The 25,080-nt window shown below is 38.3% G+C and overlaps 1 protein-coding gene across 7 annotated transcripts in view; it reads left to right on the top strand.

Moving 5' to 3' along the window:
- CATSPERE (catsper channel auxiliary subunit epsilon) overlaps positions 1-25,080 on the top strand; it is a 176,470-nt gene that overhangs the window by 17,308 nt on the left and 134,082 nt on the right. For 5 of the 7 annotated variants that reach the window (XM_074034338.1, XM_045391001.2, XM_005539623.4 and 2 more), the window contains 3 exons: positions 1,840-1,907; positions 11,036-11,060; positions 16,467-16,544. Coding sequence is in view for 3 of the 7 variants with exons in the window: in XM_045391001.2 (XP_045246936.2) it covers positions 1,840-1,907; positions 11,036-11,060; positions 16,467-16,544 (171 nt within the window). In the remaining 4 variants the exon portion in view is untranslated. Of the gene's footprint in view, positions 1-1,839; positions 1,908-11,035; positions 11,061-16,466; positions 16,545-25,080 lie in introns of those variants that run through there. The other 2 variants (XM_074034382.1, XM_074034286.1) reach the window with 2 other exon arrangements.

Raw genomic sequence — 25,080 nt, 5'->3', positions numbered from 1 at the left:
TCACTGCAAGCTCCGCCTTCCGGGTTCACGCCATTCTCCTGCCTCCGCCTCCCGAGTAGCTGGGACTACAGGCGTCCGCCACCTCGGCCGGCTAGTTTTTTGTATTTTTTAGTAGAGACGGGGTTTCACCGTGTTAACCAGGATGGTCTCGATCTCCTGACCTCGTGATCCGCCCGTCTCGGCCTCCCAAAGTGCTGGGATTACAGGCTTGAGCCACCGCGCCCGGCCTTAAATAGTATTAATCGTAACTATAAACAAGTCCTAAAGTTATTCTCAGAATGTCCATTTTTAGATATAGCTCATGTTAAATTCTAAATTATAAAATTACATACAATTTTTATCTTCGTCTTTTTATTAGTAAGTATGTTCAAGTTCATAGCCACCACCTTAATGATAACAGGACTCTCAGATGAGTGGATCTCCTGTCATACACTCCTATGACAACGCCTAGGATTAAGAGTAATTTCTAGCAGATTTATTTTTACTCCACTGCATTGTCTTCAACTGAAGAAAACATGTGAATGCAAATGAATTCGAATGAGGTTGAGTCTCTCTAGTTTACCAAAAACACGCAAAGACAAAGTAAAGCATTTTAAGACACTGGCGTTTTAATAATTAATAACAAATACTGGCTACATACCTCACAGCTGGTGTTCCCGCACAAGCGCGCCTGAAGCTGCAGTTTTACAGACGCCACGTCACCAATCCTGCCTTTACTTTGAGGCTTGTGCCTTCTCTTTAATTAAAAAGCTTTATTGTCAAGGCACAAGTAGACAGAGCTATGTGAGAGAGGCCAGATGAATATTAATTCCTTTTTCAATCCTTATAGAGTGAAACATACTTGAATTTATCTCTTTGAGTCTATGAGTATTTGCCAGTTTCAAGAACACAATTCATGCTGGGCATGGTGGCTCACGCCTGTAATCCCAGCACTTTGGGAGGCCGAGGTGGGCGGATCACCTGAGGTCAGGAGTTCAAGACCAGCCTGGCCAACATAGTGAAACCCTGTCTCTGCTAAAAATACAAAAATTAGCTGGGCGTGGTGGCAGGCGCTACTCGGGAGGCTAAGGCAGGAGAATCGCGAACCTGGGAGGCGGAGGTTGCAGTGAGCTGAGATTGCACCATCGCACTCCAGCCTCCGTCTCAAAAAGAAAAAAAAAAAAACTACAACACAATTCATGAGGAAGTAAGGGACTCCTTTTCCTTTTGTTTCGTTTTTTTTGTTGTTGTTGTTTTTGAGATGGAGTTTTGCTCTTGTTGCCCAGGCTGGAGTGCAGTGGCACAATCTTGGCTCACTGCAACCTCTGCCTCCTGGGTTCAAGCAATTCTCCTGCCTCAGCTTCCCAAGTAGCTGGGGTTACAGGCATGCACCACCACACCCGGCTAATTTTGTATTTTTAATAGAGACGGGGTTTCTCTACATTGGTCAGGCTGGAGTCGGAACTTCTCACCTCAGGTGATCCACCTGCCTTGGCCTCCCAAAGTGCTGGGATTACAGGTGTGAGCCACCGTGCCCGGCCACATCTGACTTTTGAAAACACTCAGTTGTAACAACCAAAAGTATCTCTAGGCATTGCCAAAAGTCCCTGGGGAGCAAAATTACCCCACTGAATGAGAAAATTAGTTGAATTGTATTTCAGTGAGGAAGACAAATGTAATAAAAATGATAAAGATGGCAAGATATAAATATTTAAATGTATATTTAAATTTTATTCTGAAATTTTTCTTCCTCTGATCTTAGATAAGTAACTTAGTTCCAGTGTGACTTTTATGCCTATATCCGTATTTGCATTTGATTTAATGTTAATATATCACAGTTCCGTTTGCATTTTCTTTTAGGATGAAGAAGAACGCAATTTATTTGTGGACAGTTCTCACACTTGCTTTCTGTGGTACTATAGAGTTAGGTAAGTAATGCAGTACTGAATAGGTAATTATGCTTTTAAAGAGTATTTCGCTTCAGCTTTTAATTAACCACAAATAGATTATCTATATTATGGTTTCCATACAACTTTCATTCACCAACCAAGCTATTCTCAAATACACTGCCAAAGAAATACTGAAGAACAAATAGTAAAATTAAGAGCAACCACTATTTTAGCACATACTGTGTCTAGATGTTTGTACTTTAATATAAATTCTTTCTTAATTTTTATAATAACCACATAAATGTAAGTCTTTATAGATGTGGAAGCGTAAGCATGGATGGGTTAAACAATTCGGAAAAAATACAGTGCTACTAAAAGATAGCACTGAGATTTGACTCTGGTTTTTCAGTCTATAGGGCTCTTCTATTATATGCATTTCAGAAATACCGTGTTTGTATTAGATAGCTTTTCAAAATCATGACAAAATGAAGGTAGCTGAATATAAGAAGGGAAAAAGTGGTACACAAATACATTATTAACTGCATAAAAATCATTCAGTAAGTTTAAAAAGTATCAGTGATTCGGAATATGCTTTAGTATCATGATCATGGCAACATCTTAAGCACTGTGTAGGATATAAGGAACTATAGTATGTGGATCCTGACCTCAGGATGCCTGGAAAGTACTTACTTCTTTTTATCCACTTCACGTTTATTCCCTTGGGGAAACTGTTCCTCCCTATTCTGTGATAGTATTGTTAATTTCATGTGATGTATATGGTCTAACTCTACAAACCCACATTTCCTTGGTTACAGTTATTAGTTGAGGATTGGCACATACACGATCCAGGCAGAACCAATCAGAATACTCATGTCTTCAGTAAAGCATGGTTGTTGTTGATAGTTTTATTGTCCTGGTCCACATAGTCCCTTGAAGTCGGATGGTTCTGCAGTTTATGTGGAATTTTTGGATTGGACATCCTGAGCTAGATTGTAAGTCCGAATAATACCTCGGTTTCAGCAAGCCCCACGGGAGTACACATTAACCCAGCCGCCTCTCACTCACTGCCACTTTCCCAGAGTCTTATTGAGAAGCAGGGAGGATCGAGTCTCTGCCACTCATGAAACTGGCAGGCTTCTGTCCTTGTTGGCAGTTTCAGAAATACCAATCACCAGCTTTTCCTCTATGGGTTCTGAACCAGTTGAGAAATAGACAAGGGCAAGTTTGGGGATAACAAACCCTGGTAGAGGCCAGGCACAGTGGCTCATGCCTGTAGTCCCAGCTACAAAGGAGGCTGAGTTAGGAGAATCACTTGACCCCAGAAATTTGAGGTTACTGTGTCAAGGTTATAGTGAGCTATGATTGTGCCACTGTACTCCAGCATGGTGACAGAATGAGACTCTGTCTCATAAAATAAAATAATAGGCCGGGCACGGTGGCTCACACCTATAATCCCAGCATTTTGGGAGGCCAGGGCGGGTGGACCTGAAGTCAGGAGTTCAAGACCAGCCTGAACAAGATGAAACCCCATCTCTATTAAAAATACAAAAAAAAAATCAGCCATACGTGTTGGCAGGCACCTGTAATCCCAGCTATTAGAAAGGCTGAGGGAGGAGAGTCACTTGAACCTGGGAGGCGGAGGTTGCAGTGAGCTGAGATCACGCCACTGCATTTCAGTCTTGGCAACAAGAGCAAAACTCCATCTCAAAAATAAATAAATAAATATATATATATAAAAGAAAATATTTCTGGTAGAGTTGAATTGTAAAAAAGGACCTGCTCCTTTGGCCAAATGGGCTACTTTCTATTCTCCCAAGTAGAGCTCTTGGGAACCGCCAGAGAAGATAATCTGTTGCAATAAGACTGTATGTTTGTGTCCCACCCTGTTTACCCCCAAATTTTTATGCTGAAACCTAATCCCTGATATGATGGTATCTGGAGGTTGCACCATTGGGAAGTGGTTAGATCATGAGGGAGCAGTCCTTATGAATGGGATTAGTGCTCTTACAGAAGAGACCCCAAAGAGTTCCTTTTTCCCTTCCATCATGCGAGGACCCGGTGAGAAGATAGCACCTTGATCTTTGGACTTTGCAGCCTCCAGACTATGAGAAATAAAGGTTTGTTGTTAAAGCCACCCAGTCTATGGTATTTTTGTTATAGCAGACCAAACTAGGACATCTGCCAAGAAGCATTGAATGGATTACCAATTTCATTTACACACATTAAGACCTAAGAGCTAGGGCTGAAAGAGATGGGCCTCCAGGCTACCCTGATCTTGATATGTTTTCTCCTTGTAAGTAAGAACAGAAGGAAAAGCACCTAGTCTAAAAGCACTAACCAAAAGGTTAGTCCAAAAGAGAGAACTCCGTAGGGACTAAGAGTTTTTCTGTAATATATATTGTAAGAATTTTCAGTCTGTCACCTGTAAAAATATCAATTAAAGAATAATAATGAGGCCTAGCGTGGTGGCTCATGCTTTTAATCTCAGTGTTTTGGGAGGCCATGGTGAGAGGATTGCTTGAGCCCAGGAGTTCAAGAGCAGCCTGGGAAACAGCAAGACTTGTCTCTACAAAAAATAGAGAAAATTTGCTAGGCATGGTGACTTGCATCTGTAGTCCCAACTACTTAGGAGGCTGAGATGGGAGGATCACTTGAGCCCAGGAGTTCAAGACCATCCTGGGAAACACAGCAAGACCTGTCTCTACAAAAAACATTAAAAAGTTGTCAGGCATGATGACTTGCATCTGTAGTTCCAACTACTTGCAAGGCTGAGGTAGGAGGTTCGCTTAAGCCCAGGAGTTTAAAGCTACTGTGAGCTATGATTGCACCACTGCACTCCAGCCTCCATGTCAGAGCAAGACCCCATCTCTAGAAAAAATAAAAATAAAAACAAAGTAATAATAATTAATGGCTAGAAAGATTACATAAAGAATTAAAAGGATAGTAATGAAATCAGTACCCACATGTGTATTACCCAAATCAAGAAATAGAACATCACACCTCTTTATGCCCTACCAACACCTCTTTATGCCCTACCAATCACACTCTATTCACCCTCCAAGAGTTAGACACTATTCTGGATATTGTTCTTTGTCTTTTCGTTATTTTATCCTAAATACTGTACAATGAATGATTTCTTGCCTTTTTCTTATAGTTTAGTGACTATATTTGATTGTAATAAATTGTTTAGTTTTGTCAGTTCTTGAACATTATTTAAATTGAATCATATGGTAAGTATTCTTCCATGAGTTGCTTCCTTCTCTAAAAATTATGTTTTTGAGACTTATCCATAGTCAAAGAAGAATCTTTAGTTCTTTCATTGTGACTGCTCTATGGTATTTCATTGTATGACTCTGTTCATTCTGCTGATGCATTTATTTGCAACTACAAATGATGCTGTGAATGCCTGAACATACCTCATAGTGTCTTGCTACTCAAAATGTAATCTGAGGATCAGCAGCACTGACATCACCTGGAAGTTTATTAGAAGTGAAGAATGTCAGGCTTTATTCCAGCCCTATGGGATAATAATCTGCACTTTAAGAAGATTCTGTAGGAATTTATATGTGCATTGTAGTTTGGGAAGTAGTACTGATTTAATGCGTATAAATGAAAGTTTCTCTAAGGTAGAGACCTAAAAGTACAATAGCCTAAAAGTAGGATGTGCATTTGTTCAACTTTCCTGGGGGATGCCCAAGTCACTTTTGAAAGATTGTCCAATTTTATATCCACACTGGTAGTGCGTGAAAGTTCCCATTTTGCTGTATCCTCACCAACACTTAAAATTGTCTGACTTTTTAATTTTTCCAGTCTACTAGGTATGAAATTATGTCGTTGTATTTTTATTTGCATTTTACTGATTACTGGTGCATTGAGTATATTTTATCTGTTCAGCAGGAATTTTTCTTCTCTTTTCTGTTCAATAAGTATTTTGATCGACTTTTGAGGTATTTTTATTTTCATAATAATTTACAGGATTTCATTATATATCTTAATTACTACTCCATTATCACATATATATGTGTGTGTGTGTGTGTATATATATATATATATATATATATATATATACTGAAAGTATTCTGTCCCAGTTTATGCAGAGTTTTACTTTCCATGCCTCCTATTGATAAGAAAGGTCTTTAGTATTGTAGATAAATTGATTAATACTTTCCTTTGTGGGTTTATGCCTTTTAAAATCTATTTAAGAAATCTTTTCCTACTTACAAGATCATAAGGATAGGCTCCTATATTGTTTTCTAAAAGTTCTATATGTTTTTTTCCTTCTAAAATTAGGTCTTTAATCCACCTGGAATCGGTTTTTGTACAAACTTAGAATAGGAATTCTCTTTATTTTTTCTACATGAATAATTAATTTTCTCATACTCATTTAATGAATAATCTATTTATCCAGAATATCTTCTCTTTCATGTATCAATTTTCCGTATATGCATGAGTGTTTTTCTGGGCTGGCTATTCTGTTCAGCTGACATATTTGTCCATACTTGAACAAAACTACATTATCCTTATTACTATAACTGTATTTTTTAAATCTTGACAAGTGGTAGTAGAAATACCCACCCCACTCCAACTCTTCCCAACTTGATTTCTACATTCAGTGCAATCCCAATCAAAATCCCAACAAGTTACTTTATAAATATGAACAAACACATCCTAGAGTGTATATGGAGAAGCAAAAGACTCCGAATAGCCAACACAATATTGAAGGAGAAAAACACTGATGACACCCACTTCTGGCGAGGACATGAACCAGTAACAACTGTCTTTCATTACGGGTGGGAATGCAAAATGACACAACCATGTGGGCTTCAGATGAGCGGTCTTATGCATCTTCTGTTATATTTATTTTAAAGTATTTTATGTTTCTGATGCAATTGTAATTGGTGTTGCAGACTCTAGAATTAACAGGAATTTTACCTCCAAATATTCCCTTCCCGGTTTATGGCTTACTCCTTACCATCATTTTGGTACTTTCTAGTTGTTTATCCTTCAAATTGCACATTTTTCAGTCAATATTTATTCGGATTTATCCACAGACCTATCATTTCTTTGCTCAACGGTGCTTATATTCTCAGACATGTTTTCTCATATTACTTGCTCTTCCTGAAGTGTATCGTTTCAGGGTTCCTTTAGGGAAGATTTCTGAGTGATTAAATTTCTCAGTATTCATGCCTCTGAAAATATCTTTATTTTATCCTCACTCTGGAAAAATCATTTCTCTGGGAATATGATTTTAGGTTGCTTGCTATTTTCTCTCAATGCTTTAAAATTATTTTTTCTTGTGTCTGGCTCCAACTTCAGTTGATAAGTCGGCTGTCTTTCAAATGGTTTTTCCTTTTTAGGTAATCTATATTTTCTCTGTGGTTGTTTTAAGATCTTGCCTTATCTTTGGTGTTTTACTATTGTATATTTCTTTTGAGATGTATTACAGTTCCTGAATCTGAATATTGGTGTCTTTCATCAATTCTCGAAAATTCACATTGTCTTTTTTCTTTTTTGAGACGGAGTCTCGCTCTGTCGCCCAGGCTGGAGAAAGGTGGCATGATCTCAGCTCACTGCAACTTCTGCCTCATGAGTTCAAGTGATTCTCCTGCCTCAGCCTCCCTAGTAGCTGGAATTACAGGCGCCCGCCACCATACCTGGCTAATTTTCGTATTTTTAGTAGAGATGGGGTTTCATCATGTTGGCCAGGCTGGTCTCGAACTCCTGACCTTTGGTGATCCACCCACCTCAGCCTCCCAAAGTGCTGGGATTACAGGCATGAGTGACTGTGCCTGGCCTATCTTTTTAAATATTTGTTCTCCTTTATTCTTTTTTTTTCTCTCTAAATTTTCCTAAGAGAAATGTGTGTCACCTTTTAGTTCTGTCTTTCCTGACTCTTAAAATCTTGTCGTATTTTTCTATCTTTCTGTCTTATTGTGATTCATTCTTAGTTATTTTTTAAATGTTTCATTCAGTTCACTAATTATCTCGTTATCCGTGTCTAAATTTTTTGTTTTTGTTTTTGAAATAGGATCTTGTCCTGTCACCCAGGCTGGAGTGCAGTGGTGCAATCATAGCTCATGCAACCTCAAATTATTGGGCTCAGGCACTCCTCCCATCTCAAACTCCTGAATACCTGGGACTGCAGGCACACACCACTGTGCTCCACTTTTTTTTTTTTTTTTTTTCTGTACAGACAGGGTTTCGTTTTGTTGCCCAAGCTAGTCCCAAGCTCTTGGCCTCAAGCAATCCTCCTGCCTTGGCCTCTGAAAGCACTGGGAGCCACCATGCCACGCCAGTGTCTAAATTTTGTAATCCCTAAAATCCTTTTACCTAGAGGTAATTACTGTACTCTTGTGCCACTTCTGCATCATTACATCCAAAATTGGCTCATACATTTGTGGGTCCTGGTGTAAAATGAAAGTTGGGGTCTCTTGCTCAAAAAGCACGGGGAAAATACTGTTAAAGGTATCAAATTTAAAGCTTTTTCTCCTCCTATAGTCACTCTCATTACCTTTCATGGTGTTTTTTATTTGCAATTTAACGTCGTGCTCCCTTAGACAAGGAATACTCATGGACCAGGTGCAGACCCTCCTAGTCACCTGGTGGGTGATTCAGCTTGTGGAGTACTGGTGGGCCAAGTACAGACCCTTGTAGTCACCTGGTGGGTGGTTCAGCATGTAGACTACTTGTGGGTCAGGTGCAGACCCTCCTAGTCACCTGGTGGGTGATTCAGGATGTGGCGTACTCGTGGGCCAGGTGCACAGTCTCGTAGTGCACAGCCCACCAACCGCCAGATTTCCCTTCTCAATAGACCTGCACATCATGCTCAGCCAGTGGAGGGATCTGAAGTAGTCAAGCCATGTATCTTCCCTTCATGGGCCTCCCACCTCAACCCATGGCAGATGGGCAACCCCCAAGGGTATTGCAGCCTCTACACTGGGCCATGCTAGATACCTGGATTAGGGGGAGGCAAGAGGTTTACTCCTGCCAAGATGAGTAAGCCACGCCATCATCACCATCATCATGCCATGGTGCTGCCAGCCAGGTATGGGACAGCCGCTGCCGTGCCTTACTCCAAGACACTGCAGCGTGCATTTGCCCTACCCCGACAATCCCCCAACACCTGAGCCTAGGCCCTCACCCAGGTCAAAGACAGAAGCAGCTTGTGGGACGGGTTAAGGAGGGGAAGGCTGGTCAGGACCCAAGGTGCCAGAGCATGGAGGGGAATCAGGGTAAATAATCCATCCCAGGGAGGCAGAGAGGCAGCAGAAGGCGGGACTGTATGAATGCCAAAACCCCACGTCCCCGGCGCATGCTTCATTGTCTCATCACACTTAGCTTACAAAACATAATGTCAAAGATAAATTTGTTAAGAATTTCAAGATAAATACTGTAGAGTACAGGACCCTTCTAAGCACTGCCTCTTTCCCCAGGCTCTCGACACCTATTGACTCTGCCCCTAAACCAGAGTTCTGATGCTAGAAAGAATTCATGAACAAGTATCATGTTAGCATCCAAACTCTCTTGCTTTCTTCTTTCTGTCTCTCTAGGATTAGAATAGAGAATAAAAAGGGAAAAAGATCCATGAAGTTGTGCTGAAACTAGTCTTCCCGAGTTCACTGTAACATTTTTCTGTTTCATCACTGTATCCCCCTACTATCTATCTATCTACGGAAACTGCTGTGGCAAAGTCACTGAAGGTAATTGCCAAATTCAATGGGATTTTTTTGATCCTCTTACTGTAATAATTTCTATACCACATTTAATTCTGAGAATCACTTTCTTTTTGAAACTCTCTCATTCCTTCACTCTCTAATACCACTATGTTCTATTTCCATAATGGGTTTTTTTTTCCCGTCTTTTTCTTTGGCTTTTTGTCATCTGTCCTTACCTTAAATGTCAATTCATTCCAGGGTTTTCTCTTCAGTCTTATTCTCAACTCTACACTTCAGCCTGTGCACTAACTCAAGAAAGCCAAGAAAACTGATAAAGACCCAGCAGAATGCTGCTGATATTGTCTTCCATGGAAATTGAGGCTGTCACTTTAATGTCAGCTGATACTGATTCCTTCTCTAGAGGTTACTGTATTAATACCAAAGCCTTTCTTTTATTATCTACAAGTATTTCCTTTTGCCTTCAAATTTTCCTTCCAGAGACGCTGGTAACTCACTCGGTGACTCAGTTCTTCTTTCCTGTGCCTGTGACAAGTAAGCATAACACAAGGCAGAAGGTATCAGCCCTGGAGCCGGGGTCTTTTTCATCAGCCTTGGACTGTGTGGAACTCTGGGCACAGTTGACCTGTTAAGATTTACCGTAGCTGTTTTCGGCAGCTTTCTAACGTATCGGATTGAACACATGAGATAGAATATTCATTGTACAGTCTCAGAAACTCACTGCATGCTCATTTACTGATTCCCAAAGCATTTTCATTTTGTTTTGTGCATAATAATGTACTAGACACTGCAGTAATCAGCAAACGGAAGGACATAGTCACGAGGCACTGACTTTCAGAGATGATATATGCTAAAAATATGCAGGTAACTTTACAGTGAAAAAAAACTTTCTAGAAAACATACAACTAAACATACAAGTGAATATTAGTCCCTTTTTGTTTTATTTTATAATTAAAAATAGAGACAGAGTCTCACTATATGTCCCAAGCTGGTCTCAAACTCCCGGGCTCAAGCAGTCCTCCCACTCCGGGCTCCCAAAGTGCTGGGATTACAGGTGTGAGCCACCAGGCCTGGCCTGATACTCCTTTCAGGGCTGGTGAGGGAAGGATTTGTCATGCTAAAAGACAATTTTCTGTTTGACATAAATTGTAACATATAAAGACTGTAGGGTTTTTTATGTAGAATGACAGTATCAACATTTTGAAGAAGATTAATCATGAAGTTTTGATTCTGTGAACTTGCAGTGTTAAGGAAGCATGCAGATTTAAGCCACTCAGACTTCTGTGATGACAAATGAGAATCAATAACGATATTGATAAATAAATAGACATATGTGATTTTTTGTTTTTTACATTTAGCCTTTAATTTTATGTACTATAATGAAATATAAAGAGAATATGCAAAGGTTTAGAAACATGTATCTTGAATGTAGAATATTCAAACTAACGTTTAATGGGCTGTTTACTAAAATATGTTTCCTCTTTTTCCACGCAGACATTTCTTTAACAACTTAACCCAGGTAAAATATTTTTTAAATTTTGTATAGCCTTCATGTATCACTACTACATTGTTTCTCTCTTATCTTCCATATTTACCAGATGAGGAATTTTTCAAACTAATTTTGCAATGATATTTGCTTAGAGTAGTGGTACTCAAGGTGTGTCTCTTTCTATAAGACCCATTCAGGAGGTCCATGAGGTTCACCCTTTTCTAACCACCTGTCTGCATAAGGATGGATTTTCCCCCCTTTTACTTCTACCAAGATAATTTTTACCAACAACTTGCCTGAAGGAGCAGAGATGATTATCCAGCTGTCTTTTATTAATACAAATATTAAAGATGGTTTTTAAAATATTAAGCATCCATTCTTACTAATATTTTTCCTTTTAAAAATAGTTATTTTTCATAAAAATGTTAATTAACATATAATAGATGTACCATAGTTTTGAAAATAAATAAATTATCTTTAAATGCTCTCAAATTTAATTTGTTATGTGGTAAATACTGGTGGATCTAAACCACATAAAACAAAAGCCTTGTAGGATTCATAATAATTTTTAAAAGTATGAAGGGGGTCCTAGGATCAAAAAGTTTCAAAATTCTGGAATAGAGGATGATTAGAAGTATGATGGGAAGATATATTCAAAATGTTGAAAACTGAAATAAGGTTAAATAGTATTTGGAAATTACACCTCTATAGAGATACTATAAGTCTCTAAAAGCAGCAACTTACTGGAAGAAAAGAAGTAGTAAAACAAGATAAACTGTGTTTATCTTTGAGTGAGCTCAGTGCCCATAACTACTCCTACTCCAAATCCCACTGATATTACTGAATTATTTTTTGAGGTTACAACTATAACAACGCTCAAAAGCAAGAAATAATATTATCGGTAATTAAGGAATTTTAAGATACATAGAAAATATAGGAGAACTGACAGAAGTAGAATATATATTACAGACTCAAATAATGCAGAATAACCTCCTTCTCACTCAAAACGCATAGAAATGCCTATAGAAAATATATGTGTGTATACTGCTAGCACACACACTCACAGACCTTTACATTAAAACAGGTGCAGGTGTGCATATGGAATTTAAAAGCAAGAAAAGGAATTTCCTGGTGGTCAGAAATAATTAAGGAACTCAAAGTCAGAGTTTCAAGACTGAATTAGAACAGAATGTGAGCTTTCTAGAAAACATACAACTAAACATACAAATGAATATTATTCCTTTATGTTTTATTTTATAATTAAAAGTAGTGGAAAAGGGGTGATGTTTTAATGATTTTATGGGACTGGGAATGAAAGTTTCAGCCTATGGGAGTCAAGGGAGCTGAAACTAACCTCCCTATATGAAGTTAGGGTTTAGAAAATGTCTTGGCTGGGAGTGGTGGCTCACACCTGTAATCCCAGGACTTTGGGAGGCCGAGGCAGGCAGATCTCAAGGTCAGGAGATCGAGACCATCCTGGCCAACACGGTGAAACCCAGTCTGTACTAAAAATACAAAAATTATCTCGGCGTGGTGGCACGTGCCTGTAGTCCCAGCTACTCAGGAGGCTGAGGCAGGAGAATCACTTGAACCAGGGAGTCAGAGGTTGCAGTGAGCCGAGATCGCGCCACTGCACTCCCACCTGGCGGCAGAGCAAGATTCCATCTTAATAATAATAATAATAATATTAATAAAATATTTAAAATTTATAAATGTCTGTAAAATGGAGACTGGTAAAGCTCTACTGACTGTCTTAGGATAATTGCAAAGAAATGATACACCTCTTTTGGGCGCTGTAAACAGATAAGGGATTACCCAGATTTCAGGTGCACGTCCTAATTTAACAGCCCAAGAGATTCAAGAACCTACAGCCAAGAAATAAATACAAATATAACTTTGCAAGCAGTCAAACACATAGAGCCCAGGCGGAAGTGATTGCAAAACCCATTTCCATGACCTTGCTGGGTTTTGATTTATATTCAGGCGTGTGAAATCAGTAACAAAAACAAACAAACAAAAAGGATCAGTAACATAATTACCTAGAAAATCCCCATGTTGGGGAATTTAAACATTTCTGTATCCATGGGTCAAAAAAGAAACCAATCGTTTAAACTAAATAATTAAGACCTCCAGGAAAATAGTAAAGGACACAAAACACCTTCACTCCTGCTTTAAAAAGAAATCACATGATAAAATTTTAAAATCCTTCAGACTCAAAGCGCTGTGAGTAAAATGAAATCTAAAGGTGTTACATTCCAGAAGAATGAGTCCTTGCTAGGTGAACAAAAGCCAGAGAATGCTTTCATACTTAGGACCACTTGCTAAGGTTGGAGGTAGGACAGAAAAGCAAACTGGCCAATGATGGATGGATAGACTTGGCTGGGATGAGGTGAAACCAGTTGAACTTTTGACGAATGTGTAAGCTGGTGTATCTGATTTGAATCTGAAAGAGTACCAAAGCAAAGAGAATTCTCTCCATTTGTCAATGTCTCACATGGGAATTTTACTTAATAATATGCATGACACCTATATGACAAAACTGTAGAACTCTCCTGAAGGAAAGGCACACTATTTCCTTAATAAATGTGCTCTACAACATAAAGATATGAATTTTCCTGAATTTATCAATGCAATGCCATCTTAATGAAAAAAATATACTTTTTCAGAACTAGACAAGATGTTTCTAGAATTCCTATGGATTAAAGAAAAACAAACAGTGTTCAGAAAAACACTGAATAAGAACAGGGATAGGGTTCTGGTCATGGCAGGCATTCAAATACATGGTGAAGCCTTCATGTTTAACGTGTGAGATACTAACTCTTGAAAAGGCAGTCAAGATGAATAGAAAAGCATATGAATCCAGAAATAACCAAAATACAGTTAGATCTTTACTAAGCAATGACAGTAGCATCTCAAATCCCTGGGGAGAAGATGGACTAGTCAATAAATGATATTGGGATAACTGGGTAGTCATACTTAATAAAAAGCAAAGATTGGAATCATACCTTACATAGTACACCAAAATAAATTTGAAATAATTTTACATTGAATATGTAAATACAGTAAATCCAGTAACAAAGAAAACCTGGAAGAATTCTCTTACAACCTGATAATTGGAGACCTTTCTAACTATATCACAAAATGCAGAAGACAAACCAAAATATATGATAATTTTTACTCCATAAAGCTAGAAGATAAGTAAATGACAGATAACATGGCCAAAAATTATCATAAACTCCAAAGAAAATGGAATACAGGTGGAAAAATACAACTGATTAAAGTAAACAAATCAATGTCTTCTTAATATGTAAAAAAAAATTCAAATAAACCGTTAAAAGAGAAAAAATCCAACAACAACAACAACAAATGAGCAAATGAAATACAAGTGGAACTTGAACATACAGAAAGAAGCTCAAACTTTCTCAAAATACGAGATGTGCAGATTTAAACTATACTGCAGTACCAGGCTGGGTGTGGTGGCTTGTGCCTGTAATCCCAGCACTTTGGGAGGCCGCGGCAGGCAGATCACCTGAGGTCAGGAGTTCGAAACCAGCCTGACCAACATGGCGAAACCCTGTCTCTACTAAAAATACAAAAATTAGCCAAGCATGGTGGTGGGCACCTGTAATCCCAGCGACTCGGGAAGCTGAGGCTGGAAAATCGCTTGAACCTGGGAGGTGGAGGTTGCAGTGAGGTGAGATTGCACCATTGCACTCCAGCCTGGGCGACAGAGCAAAACTCCATCTCAAAAAATAATAAATAAATAAAAATTTTTAAATAACGATACCACAGTACCATTTTTCACCCATCAGACTGGCAATAATTGAACATATGACAAAACCTGATGTTGGGAAAGAACATGAGGGAAGAAGAACTCTCATACATCACTACTGAGAGACCCTATTGGTACAACTGCTGTGGAGAGCAATTTATCAGTATCTATGAAAATTACAATGTATTTACCCCGTGACTCAACAATTACGCTTTTAGGCATGTGCCCTAACAATATGCTCAAAGTTGTACAAAGTTGCTCATTGTCGCCTTGATTGATTATAATGGCAAGGGAGAAACCAACGTTTATCAGTAGGTTACTGGTTAAATAAATTGTGGTTCCTCCATAACTTAGAATAATATCCAACTGAAAAATCAGTGAAATATGTAAAGATATCTAAAATAACTTTAGATGATGAACAAAAGATTCAGAAAAAATATGTTTAGCATCCTAGCATTTTGTAAAAGGGATGAAAATAATATATCTGTTGGTTATACGCAAACATTTTATAGGAATCTAAGCAAGAAGTTACTAATAATACCTATGGAGTGCAGATGGATTGATGGGAATTGAGTGATGGAGTACAGGGTGAGAGAGTCAGCTTTTGCTGTATTTTTAATATAATTTTTAAGTATATGAATAAATACCCAAGAAAAAATAAGAAAACAGTTCTGTATCTATTGAACTGGCCTTGCATCAAGTCACAAATGTTAAGTTACAAATAACATGTATAGGGTGATTTCATTTTTATAAAATGTATGTGAGTGGGGGTGAGGTTGCCGTGTCTATTTATGGCTATAAAGAAAGATAGGCTAGGCGCGGTGGCTCACGTCTGTAATCCCAGCACTTTGGGAGGCCAAGGCAGGCGAGTCACCTGAGGTCAGGAGTTCAAGACCAGCTTGGCCAACATGGTGAAACCCCGTCTCTACTAAAAATACAAAAATTAGCCAGGCATGGTGGTGGGTGCCTGTAATCCCAGCTACTCGGGAGGCTGAGGCAGGAGAATTGCTTGAACCCAGGAGGCAGAGGTTGCAGTGAGCTGAGATTGCACTACTACACTCCAGCCTGGGCGACAGAGCAAGACTCTGTCTCAAAAAAAAGAAAAGAAAAGAAACAGAAAAATAGGCCAGGCACGGTAGCTCATGCCTATAATCCCAGAAGTTTGGGAGGCCAAGGCAGGTAGATCACCTGAGGTCAGGAGTTTGAGACCAGCCTGGCCAACATGGTGAAACTCTGTCTCTACTAAAAATACAAAAAATTAGCCAGGCGTGGTAGCAGGCACCTGTAATCCCAGCTACTAGGAAGGCTGAGGCAGGAGAATCACCTGAACTGGGAGGCAGAGGTTGCAGTGAGCCGAGATACCGCCATTGCACTCCAGCCTGAGCAACAAGAGCAAAACTCCGTCTCAAAAAATACCCGTAAGCGTTCATATGACATTTCAACATTACATACTTAAGGGGTGTACAGGCATTGTATTAATTCTTCCTTCATATGTCCTTCAGTTGACATCCTTTACCTATGTAAAGCACTTTTGCTTTTTATTTTTAAAAGTGAGATAATCAAAAATTTTTAAATAAAAAATGTGTTTATGGTTATGTTTTGCCACAATTAAAAATGAAATCTGTATAAAATGTAAAGAATTGCAAACAAATTTTATTTTCTAGGTTATCAGTGTGTGGGTATATGATCCAGAAAATGCTGATCCTGATGAGTTGCTCGGGAGTGCAGAAGAACCTTCAATAGTAAGTGGAAACATTGGTATCGTCATAGTAAGAACAGAATGCTGTCTTTCTTTTGTAGGGACTGTGAATAATTTATAATCAATAGACAGGATTTTAAGCTGCCCACACCTAACTAAATACATTTGCATGATACCTTTTAGTTTAGCCGTTATAGTGGTTTTGAACTTATGCTCCATCTCTACAATAGTAAACCTTTATTTCGAACTCCAATTGAACATTCTTCATATTTTCTTTTTTCTTTATTTTTTAATTTTACCCTAAGTTATGGGATACACGTACAGAATGTGTACGTTTGTTACATAGGTATACATGTGCCACAGTAGTTTGCTGCACCTATCAACCCGTCATCTAGGTTTTAAACCCCGTATGCATTAGGTACTTGGCCAAATGCTCTCCCTCCCCTTTCCCCCCATCCCTCGACAGGCCCTGATGTGTGATGTTCCCCTCCCTGTGTTCATGTGTTCTCATTGTTCAACTCCCACTTATGAGTAAGAACATGCAGTGTTTGGTTTTCTGTTCCTGTGTTAGTTTGCTGAAGATGATGGTTTCCAGTTTAATCCATGTCCCTGCAAAGGACATGAACTCATCCTTTTTTATGACTGCATAGCATTCCATGGTGTATATGTGCCACATTTTCTTTATCCAGTCTATCATTGATGGGCATTTGGGTTGGTTCCAAGTCTTTGCTATTGTGAATAGTGCTGCAATAAACATACGTGTGCATGTGTCTATAGTAGAATGATTTATAATCCTTTGGGTATATCCCCAGTAATGGGATTGCTGGGTCAAATGGTATTTCTAGCTCTAGATCCTTGAGAAATCGCCACAGTGCCTTCCACAATGGTTGAACTAATTTATACTCCCACCAACAGTGTAAAAACATTCCTATTTCTCTGCATCCTCACTAGCATCTGTTGTTTCCAGACTTTTTAGTGATGGCCATTCTAACTGGTGCGAGAGAGTATCTCATTATGGTTTTGATTTGCATTTCTCTAATGACCAGTGATGATGAGCTTTTTTTCATGTGTTTGCTGGTTGCATAAATGTCTTCTTTTGAGAAGTGCCTGTTCATATCCTTTGCCCACTTTTTGATGAAGTTGGTTTTTTTTATTGTAAATTTGTTTAAGTTCCTTGTAGACTCTGGATATTAGACTTTTGTCAGATGGATAGATTGCAAAAATTTTCTCCCATTCTGTAGGTTGCCTTTTCACTCTGATGATAGTTTCTTTTGCTGTGCAGAAGCTCTTTAGTGTAATTAGATCCCATTTGTCAATTTTGTCTTTTGTTGCAATTGCTTTTGGTGTTTTAGTCATGAAGTCTTTGCCCATGCCTATATCCTGAATGGTATTGCCTAGGTTTTCTTCTAGGGTTTTTATGGTTTCAGGTTTTACATTTAAGTCTTTAATCCATCTTGAGTTAATTTTTGTATGAGGTTTAAGGAAGGGGTCCAGTTTCTGTTTTCTGAATAGTGCTAGCCAGTTTTCCCGGCATCATTTATTAAATAGGGGATCCTTTCCCCATTGCTTGTTTTTGTCAGATTTGTTGAAGATCAGATGGTTGTAAATGTGTGGCGTTATTTCTGAGGCCTCTGTTCTGTTCCATTGGTCTATATATCCGTTTCGTTACCAGTACCATGCTGTTTTGGTTACTGTAGCCTTGTAGTGTAGTTTCAAGTCAGGTAGCATGATGCCTCTAGCTTTGTTCTTTTTGCTTAGGATCGTCTTGGTCATTCAGGCTCTGTTTTGGTTCCATATGAAAGTTAAAGTAGTTTTTCTCTAGTTCTGTGAAGAAAGTCAATGGTAGCTTGATGGGAATAGCGCTGAATCTATAAATTACTTCTGGCGGTATGACCATTTTCACGACATTGATTTTTCCTATCCATAAGCATGGCATTTTTTTTCCATTTGTTTGCGTCTTCTTATTTCTTTGAGCAGTGGTTTGTAGTTCTTGAAGGTCCTTCACGTCCCTTGTAAGTTGTGTTCCTAGATATTTTATTCTCTTTGTAGCAATTGTGAATGGGAGTTCACTCATGATTTGGTGATCTGCTTCTCTGTTATTGGTGTATAGGGTATATTTTCTATTAACCTCCTCATTCATGAAGGGGCTGAACATTAAGATGCTTTAGAGATGTTCTTTGAGCATCCATATCAAAGCCTTCTTTCAAAAATGTCTCATCACTTGTTGAATCCTTTATCACTTGGAGATAAATGAATTTTCTAAAGATGCAACACCGTGGATAAATCCTTTCTTTTTGTTACAAATTTACCTCTTTCAAGATTTCAATTTTGTCTTCTGTTACAATTAAAATGTATTAAAAAAATCTAAAATGAAGAATTAGCTGACTGTTAATTTCCTATGGGACTGTTTACGTTTTAATGAGTCAAGAGCTATCTGATTTTTTAATAGCTTGTTATCCTATCTCATGATAATCAAATTCCCAAGGAAGGATTGATAAATCAGAAGGATACACAACCAATTGTTTCATCTGGTAATCAACTTTAGAGGAAATAAAATAAATTAATGATAATTAAACACTTTAAGTATGACTATTGGCTTAATTTCTAATCATTTTAAGTGAATATGCACCTTTTAATGTTATTTAGTGCATTCGTAATACTTTACTTTCTTTTCATCTGCACATTTATCCATGATGATGTGATTTTATTCAATCCTTTTTATGGCTCTCCATTAGCAACAGCATAGACTCTTAACTCTTAGGCTCTTAATGTGACATACAAAACCTTATCTGCCTCTGCCCCTCTTCTCTGGCCTCAGTCCTCTACAGATGTCTTCCCTCCGGCCACTGGACTCTTCTATCTCCTCACACACACCTGCTGTTTCATGCATCTGCTTGGCTTATGCTGTTCCCTGCATACCAACCGGCCATCCGTTTTCTTCATCTCGGTAACTTCTACTCATGTTTTTGGTCTCTAATTAGGTGTCACTGCCTCCAAGATGGCTGCCATCACCAAATCAGGGCTTTTGTTTCACACAAGCAGTTTGAAGGAATTATTTTGAAACTACAGTTTTGATCCAGTCATCCACAATGATGAAATGAAGTGATGACCACCTTTATCTTTAGAAATGCTTTGTTTTACAATGTGTTTTTCTGATATAGCTAAACCAGATTTGGGGGGGTGAATATTTGTATGTGGGTGTACATTTTTCCTGCTTTCACTTTCAGCTTCCTGTATCCTTACAGTTTTTTCCAAACACCAACTCAAACCAGACATATTTTTAATACGTGTCTTATAAACACTCTAAAGTTGAGTTTTTGTTTCTGTTTTTTATCTTGACTGGCATTATATGTCTTTAATTAGAGCATTAAGTTCGTTTTCATCTAATATTGACACAATATATTCTTAGATTTGCTTTATATTTGTTCTGCCTGTTGTATATTCTTTCTAATGCCTGTTGTATATTCTTTCTAACTGGCAACTCTCTTCAGTTTCATCAGATACTGTTTCACCAGCTCCTTACTTCCACTGTTGCTGTTAGGAAACCATCTTTCTGCCTGTTACTCCTTCGAAACTGTCTTAACCCGGGCTCCTCAGAAGCGTGCTTGTAGTTTATTTTTGGAGGTGATGCCAGGAATAAGAGTGGAAGACCAGGAAAGGCGTGCCAGGAAAGGAGGGAGATACAATTTTTTGGCTATCACTGCCGTGGACCACTAGAGCACAATCTCGCTGAGCCCCTCCAAGAAGCCATGTGGAATGTGTTTTTAAATTGTCCAACGGAAGAACAGAAAATGCCTCAGAGTTGCCTCACAGAGGAGAAGAAAGCTTCCCGTCCTCCATTAGTCAGAGGTTTGCCCTGGCTTGTTAACTCCTAGTACTTCCAGGTTGTGCATCTCTAAATGCAGAATAGGTTTCCACAGGCAGCCGAGATGCAGGGATAGACAGGCCTTGACAGAGAAGGGAAAATGATGCTTGAGTTGATGATGCTAGAGTCAGTGTGAGATTCTGTCAGGTTATAAATGTGTGAAGTGTGTTGCCCGAATTGGCTCGATTAAAAAGTAGGGTACTACAGCTTACAAGAGGTGTTGAGTAAGTAAGCAATCCATCTTTTCTCCTCTGGCTGCTTTTGAGATTTTTCTCTTTGTCTTTTGTTTTCTGCAGTTTTACTATGATGTATCTAAATGTGAATTAAAACAAATATATTTACTTGGAATTATTTGACTTTATGAATCTGTGGATTGGGGTTTTCACAATCTTCTGAAAATTATTAGTCATGTCTTTTCAAATATTGTCTGTGCTTCATCATTTTTCTCCCTTTCCTCTGGGATTCCAAATAAACATGTTCTTATTCTATCTCCTGAAATCCCATTTCAACATATATTAGACCCATCTGATTCATCTGCCATGACGTTTACCCTCTTATCAATATATTCCCTCTTTTTATCTCTCTGTGCCGTGTTTGGCTCAGATATTTCTTCTGACCAACTTCTAGATTGCTAAAATAATTTCTTTTTGAAATTTTTTATTTATTTTGAGACAAGGTCTCACTTTGTCACCCAGGCTGCAGTGCAGTGGCGCAATCATGGCTCACTGCAGCCTCAACCTCCTGGGCTCAAGTGAGCCTCCCACGTAGCTGGGGCTACAGACACACACCACCACACTTGACTAATTTTTGTATTTTTTGTAAAGACCAGGTCTTGCCACATTGCCCAGGCTAGTCTCAAACCTCTGGGCTCAAGTGATCCACCCATCTCAGCCTCCCAAAGCACTGGGATTACAGGTGGGAGCCACTGCACCTGGAAAATTATTTCTAATATGGTATTAAACCCACTCACTGAGTTCTTCATATCAGTTATTTTCAGACATTTTACTTGGTTATTTAACACATTTTGTGTTTCACTTTTATAGCTTTCTATGACCTGGAGATATTTCATGCGTATTTTTTTCCTTTCTTTCTAAAGTTTTATTTTTGACTCTGTATATAAGCTTGCTTATTTTTTATTTAACGTGGTAACCATAGTAGAATGTAAAACCAATGTGGGACAGTTAAATATTCCTCTTTTCACTATGTTTAACAAATAAAGGAGCACACAAATATCCAGCTATTATCTGCACTTGAAATACTGATGGCAATACCATGTTCCTTTTATCTCATATCTAAGCATTTTGGAAGAGTTTTTTTAAATATAAGGTTTCTATGTCTTCACCTTGTATTCATTCACTTTTCAAAAAACTTTTACTTTTAGAACAGTTTCAGTTTTACAGGATTATTACAAAGATAGTACAAGGAGTTCGTATTTATCCCACACCTAGTTTTCTCTATTATAAATATCTTACTCTTGTATATTTGTCATAATTACTGAACCAATATTGATACACTGTTATTAATAGAAGTCCATATTTTATTCACATTTCCTCAGCTAATGTTCATTTTGTATTCCAGAATCCCACCAGGAATAGCAAATTATATTTAGTTGTCTTGTCTCTTTACATTCTTAATTGTGACAGTTTCTAGACTTCATGGCTTTTGATGCCCTTGAAAATGTTGAGGATTGCTTGTCAGATACTTTGTAAAATGTCAATCCATTGGGATTCATCTGACATTTTTCTCATAATCAGATTGGAGTTAGGTGTTTCAGGCAGGAAGACCACAGAAGGAAAGTGGCATTCCCATCACACGTAATCAGGGGTGCATACAATCATATGATGTGTCACTGCTGATGTTGCCGCTCATCACCTGGCTGGAGATCGTGATCCTCTACTGTAAAGTTCCTCTTTCTTCTCCCTGTCTGTGTTGTTCTCCTTGGAAGTAAGTCACTCAGTACAGTTATACTTTACCTTCTTAAGGAAAGGAGTATCTACATAAATATTTTTGGAATTCTTGTATTATGGCAGACTTGTCTTATCCCTGACTTATTTATTTACTTATTCAATCATTTATTTATATCACTATGGACTCATGAATATTTATTTTATGTTTTGGGTTATAATCCAACACTACTTTATTTATCGGGAGCTCTTTCAGTCAGCTCCTGTATCCCTTTGACATTGTCTCATCATAGTGGGGTTTTGTTGTTTGGTTGTTTTGTTGTTTTCTTTGTTGTTAACACTTTCTTTCTTACTGGCACTATAAGATGCTCCAAACTAATCCTGTATATTTCCTGCGTCATAGCCCCTGCACCATCTTCCATTCCCAGTCCTAGAATCAGACGTTTCTCCTACGAGCTCTGGACCCTTTTGGTTCTTGTATTAGAGAGTGGTATTGGAAATCAAGATCGGGGCACTAAGTGTGCCTATTGCTGTTTGGCTGTTTTCCTCTCTCAGCTGTCAGAGCAAGGAAACATATATGCGTGTCCTAATCCAAGCATATACACACACATATCTAGAAATTTTTCCATATTTAACTATCTGTATTTAGATTAAGCTAAATGTGAATTTATACACATGGCTTCAACCCTAATTTATGACCACATTAATCATTCTGGACTCCTTCCTTGCTTAGCTGTAATCTCCTACCTCAAGATTAAGAAATTAGATTCCCACCATCTGCCATCCATTTGCTTAACATGTATGTTTCCAGCATACATGTTATTCGTCAGCTCAGGTGATCCTAACAACATACCACAGACCAGGTGGCTTAAAAAACAGAAATTTGGCTGGGAATGGTGGCTCATGCCTGTAATCCCAGCACTTTGGGAGGCCGAGGTGGGTGGATCACGAGGTCAGGAGATGGAGACCATCCTGGCTAACACAGTGAAACCCCATCTCTACTAAAAATACAAAAAATTGGCCAGGCGTGGTAGAAGGCACCTGTAGTCCCGGCTACTCAGAAGGCTGAAGCAGGAGAATCTCCTGAACCCGGGAGGCAGAGGTTGCAGTAAACCGAGATCACGCTGCTGCACTCCAGCCTTGGCGACAGAGCGAGACTCCGTCTCAAAAAAAAAAAACAAAAAAAAACCAAATTTATTTCCTCTCAGTTCTAGAGGCTAGAAGTTTAAGATCAGGATTTCATACTGGCTTGTAGATAATTTATGTAAATGGAATCATACAATATTTTTGGCCTTTTGTAACTTAGTTCACTTAGCGTAATGTCTTCAAGGTTCATCCATGTTTCAGCATGTTTCAGAATTTCTTTCCTTTTTAAGGCTGAATAATATTCCATCATATATATAAAAAACATACCACATTCTGCGTGTCCATTCATCCATCACTGGACACGTGGGTTACTTCCACCTTTTGGCTTTTGTGAACAGTGTTGCTATGAACATGGGTGCACAAATATCTGCTCATATCCCTGCTTTCAAAACTTTTGGGTATATACCCAGAAATGGAATTGCTAGATCACATGGTAATTCTATTTTTATTGTTTTGAGAAACTGCCACACCGTTTTCCATAGCACCTGTACCATCTTACATTCCCATTAACAGTACACAAAGGTTCCAATTCCTCTACAGGCTCACTAACACTTGTTTTGTTTTGTCTTTGGAGGAGGGAGTTTTATTTTAATGAGTAACAAGATTTTTTATAATCTTGCTAATAATCTTATTAGATTATGTATAGATTATTTTGGGGGTATATGTGATATTTTGGTTCCCATATACAATGTGTAGTGATCAAATTAGGGTAATTGGGATATCCATCACCTCAAACATCTATCTTTTTTTGTGTGCAGAGAATGTTAAAAATCAACTTTTCTAGCTATTTTCAAATATACAATAAATGATTAATCTTCACCCTACTATGCTATCAAACACTAGAGCTTATTCTTTCTATCTGTGTGTTTATATCCATTAATCAGCCTCTCTTCACCACCACCCCCATCAGCCTTCCCAGCATCTGGTGACCACTTTTCAACTCTCTACTTCCATGAAATCCACATTTTTAGCTCCCACATATGAGAACATATGATATTTCTCTTTCTGTGCCTGGTTTATTTCACTCAAAATAATGGCGTCCAGTTCCATGCATATTGCTGCAAATGACAGGATTTCATTCTTTTTTTTATAGCTGAATACTATTACGTCATATATGTAGACTGCATTTTCTTTACCCATTCTTCCATTGCTGAATATTTAGGTTGTTTCTATATTCGGCTATTGTGAATAATGCTACAATAAACATGGGGGTTCAGGTATCCCTTTGATATACTGATTTCATTTCCTTTGGATAAATACCTAGTAGTGGGATTGCTGGATTGCATGGTAGTTTCATGTTTAGTTTTTTGAAAAATTTCCATACTGTTTTCCATAGGAGTTGTACCAATTTACATTCTTACCAACAGCGTATGAGGGTTACCTATCAGATGAATAGTTTGCAAGTATTTTCTCCCATTCTACAGACTGTCTCTTCACTTTGTTGATTGTTTACTTTGGTGTGTAGAAGCTTTTTAATTTAATAAAGTCCCATTTGTCTATTTTTGTTTTTGTTGCCTTTGCTTTTGAAGTCTTAGCTATAAAATGTTTGCCCAGACCAATGTCTTAAAGCATTTCCTCTGTTTTCTTCTAGTAGTTTTATCATTTCATGTCTTACCTTTAAGTCTTTAATTCACTTTGAGTTGATATATATATAGTGAGAGAAA

Source organism: Macaca fascicularis, chromosome 1 (genome assembly GCF_037993035.2).
Source record: "Macaca fascicularis isolate 582-1 chromosome 1, T2T-MFA8v1.1".
In the NCBI taxonomy this organism is placed as follows: domain Eukaryota; kingdom Metazoa; phylum Chordata; class Mammalia; order Primates; family Cercopithecidae; genus Macaca; species Macaca fascicularis.
The sequence above is the reverse complement of the archived record's forward strand: the minus strand, read 5'-3'. Positions and strand labels throughout refer to the sequence as shown.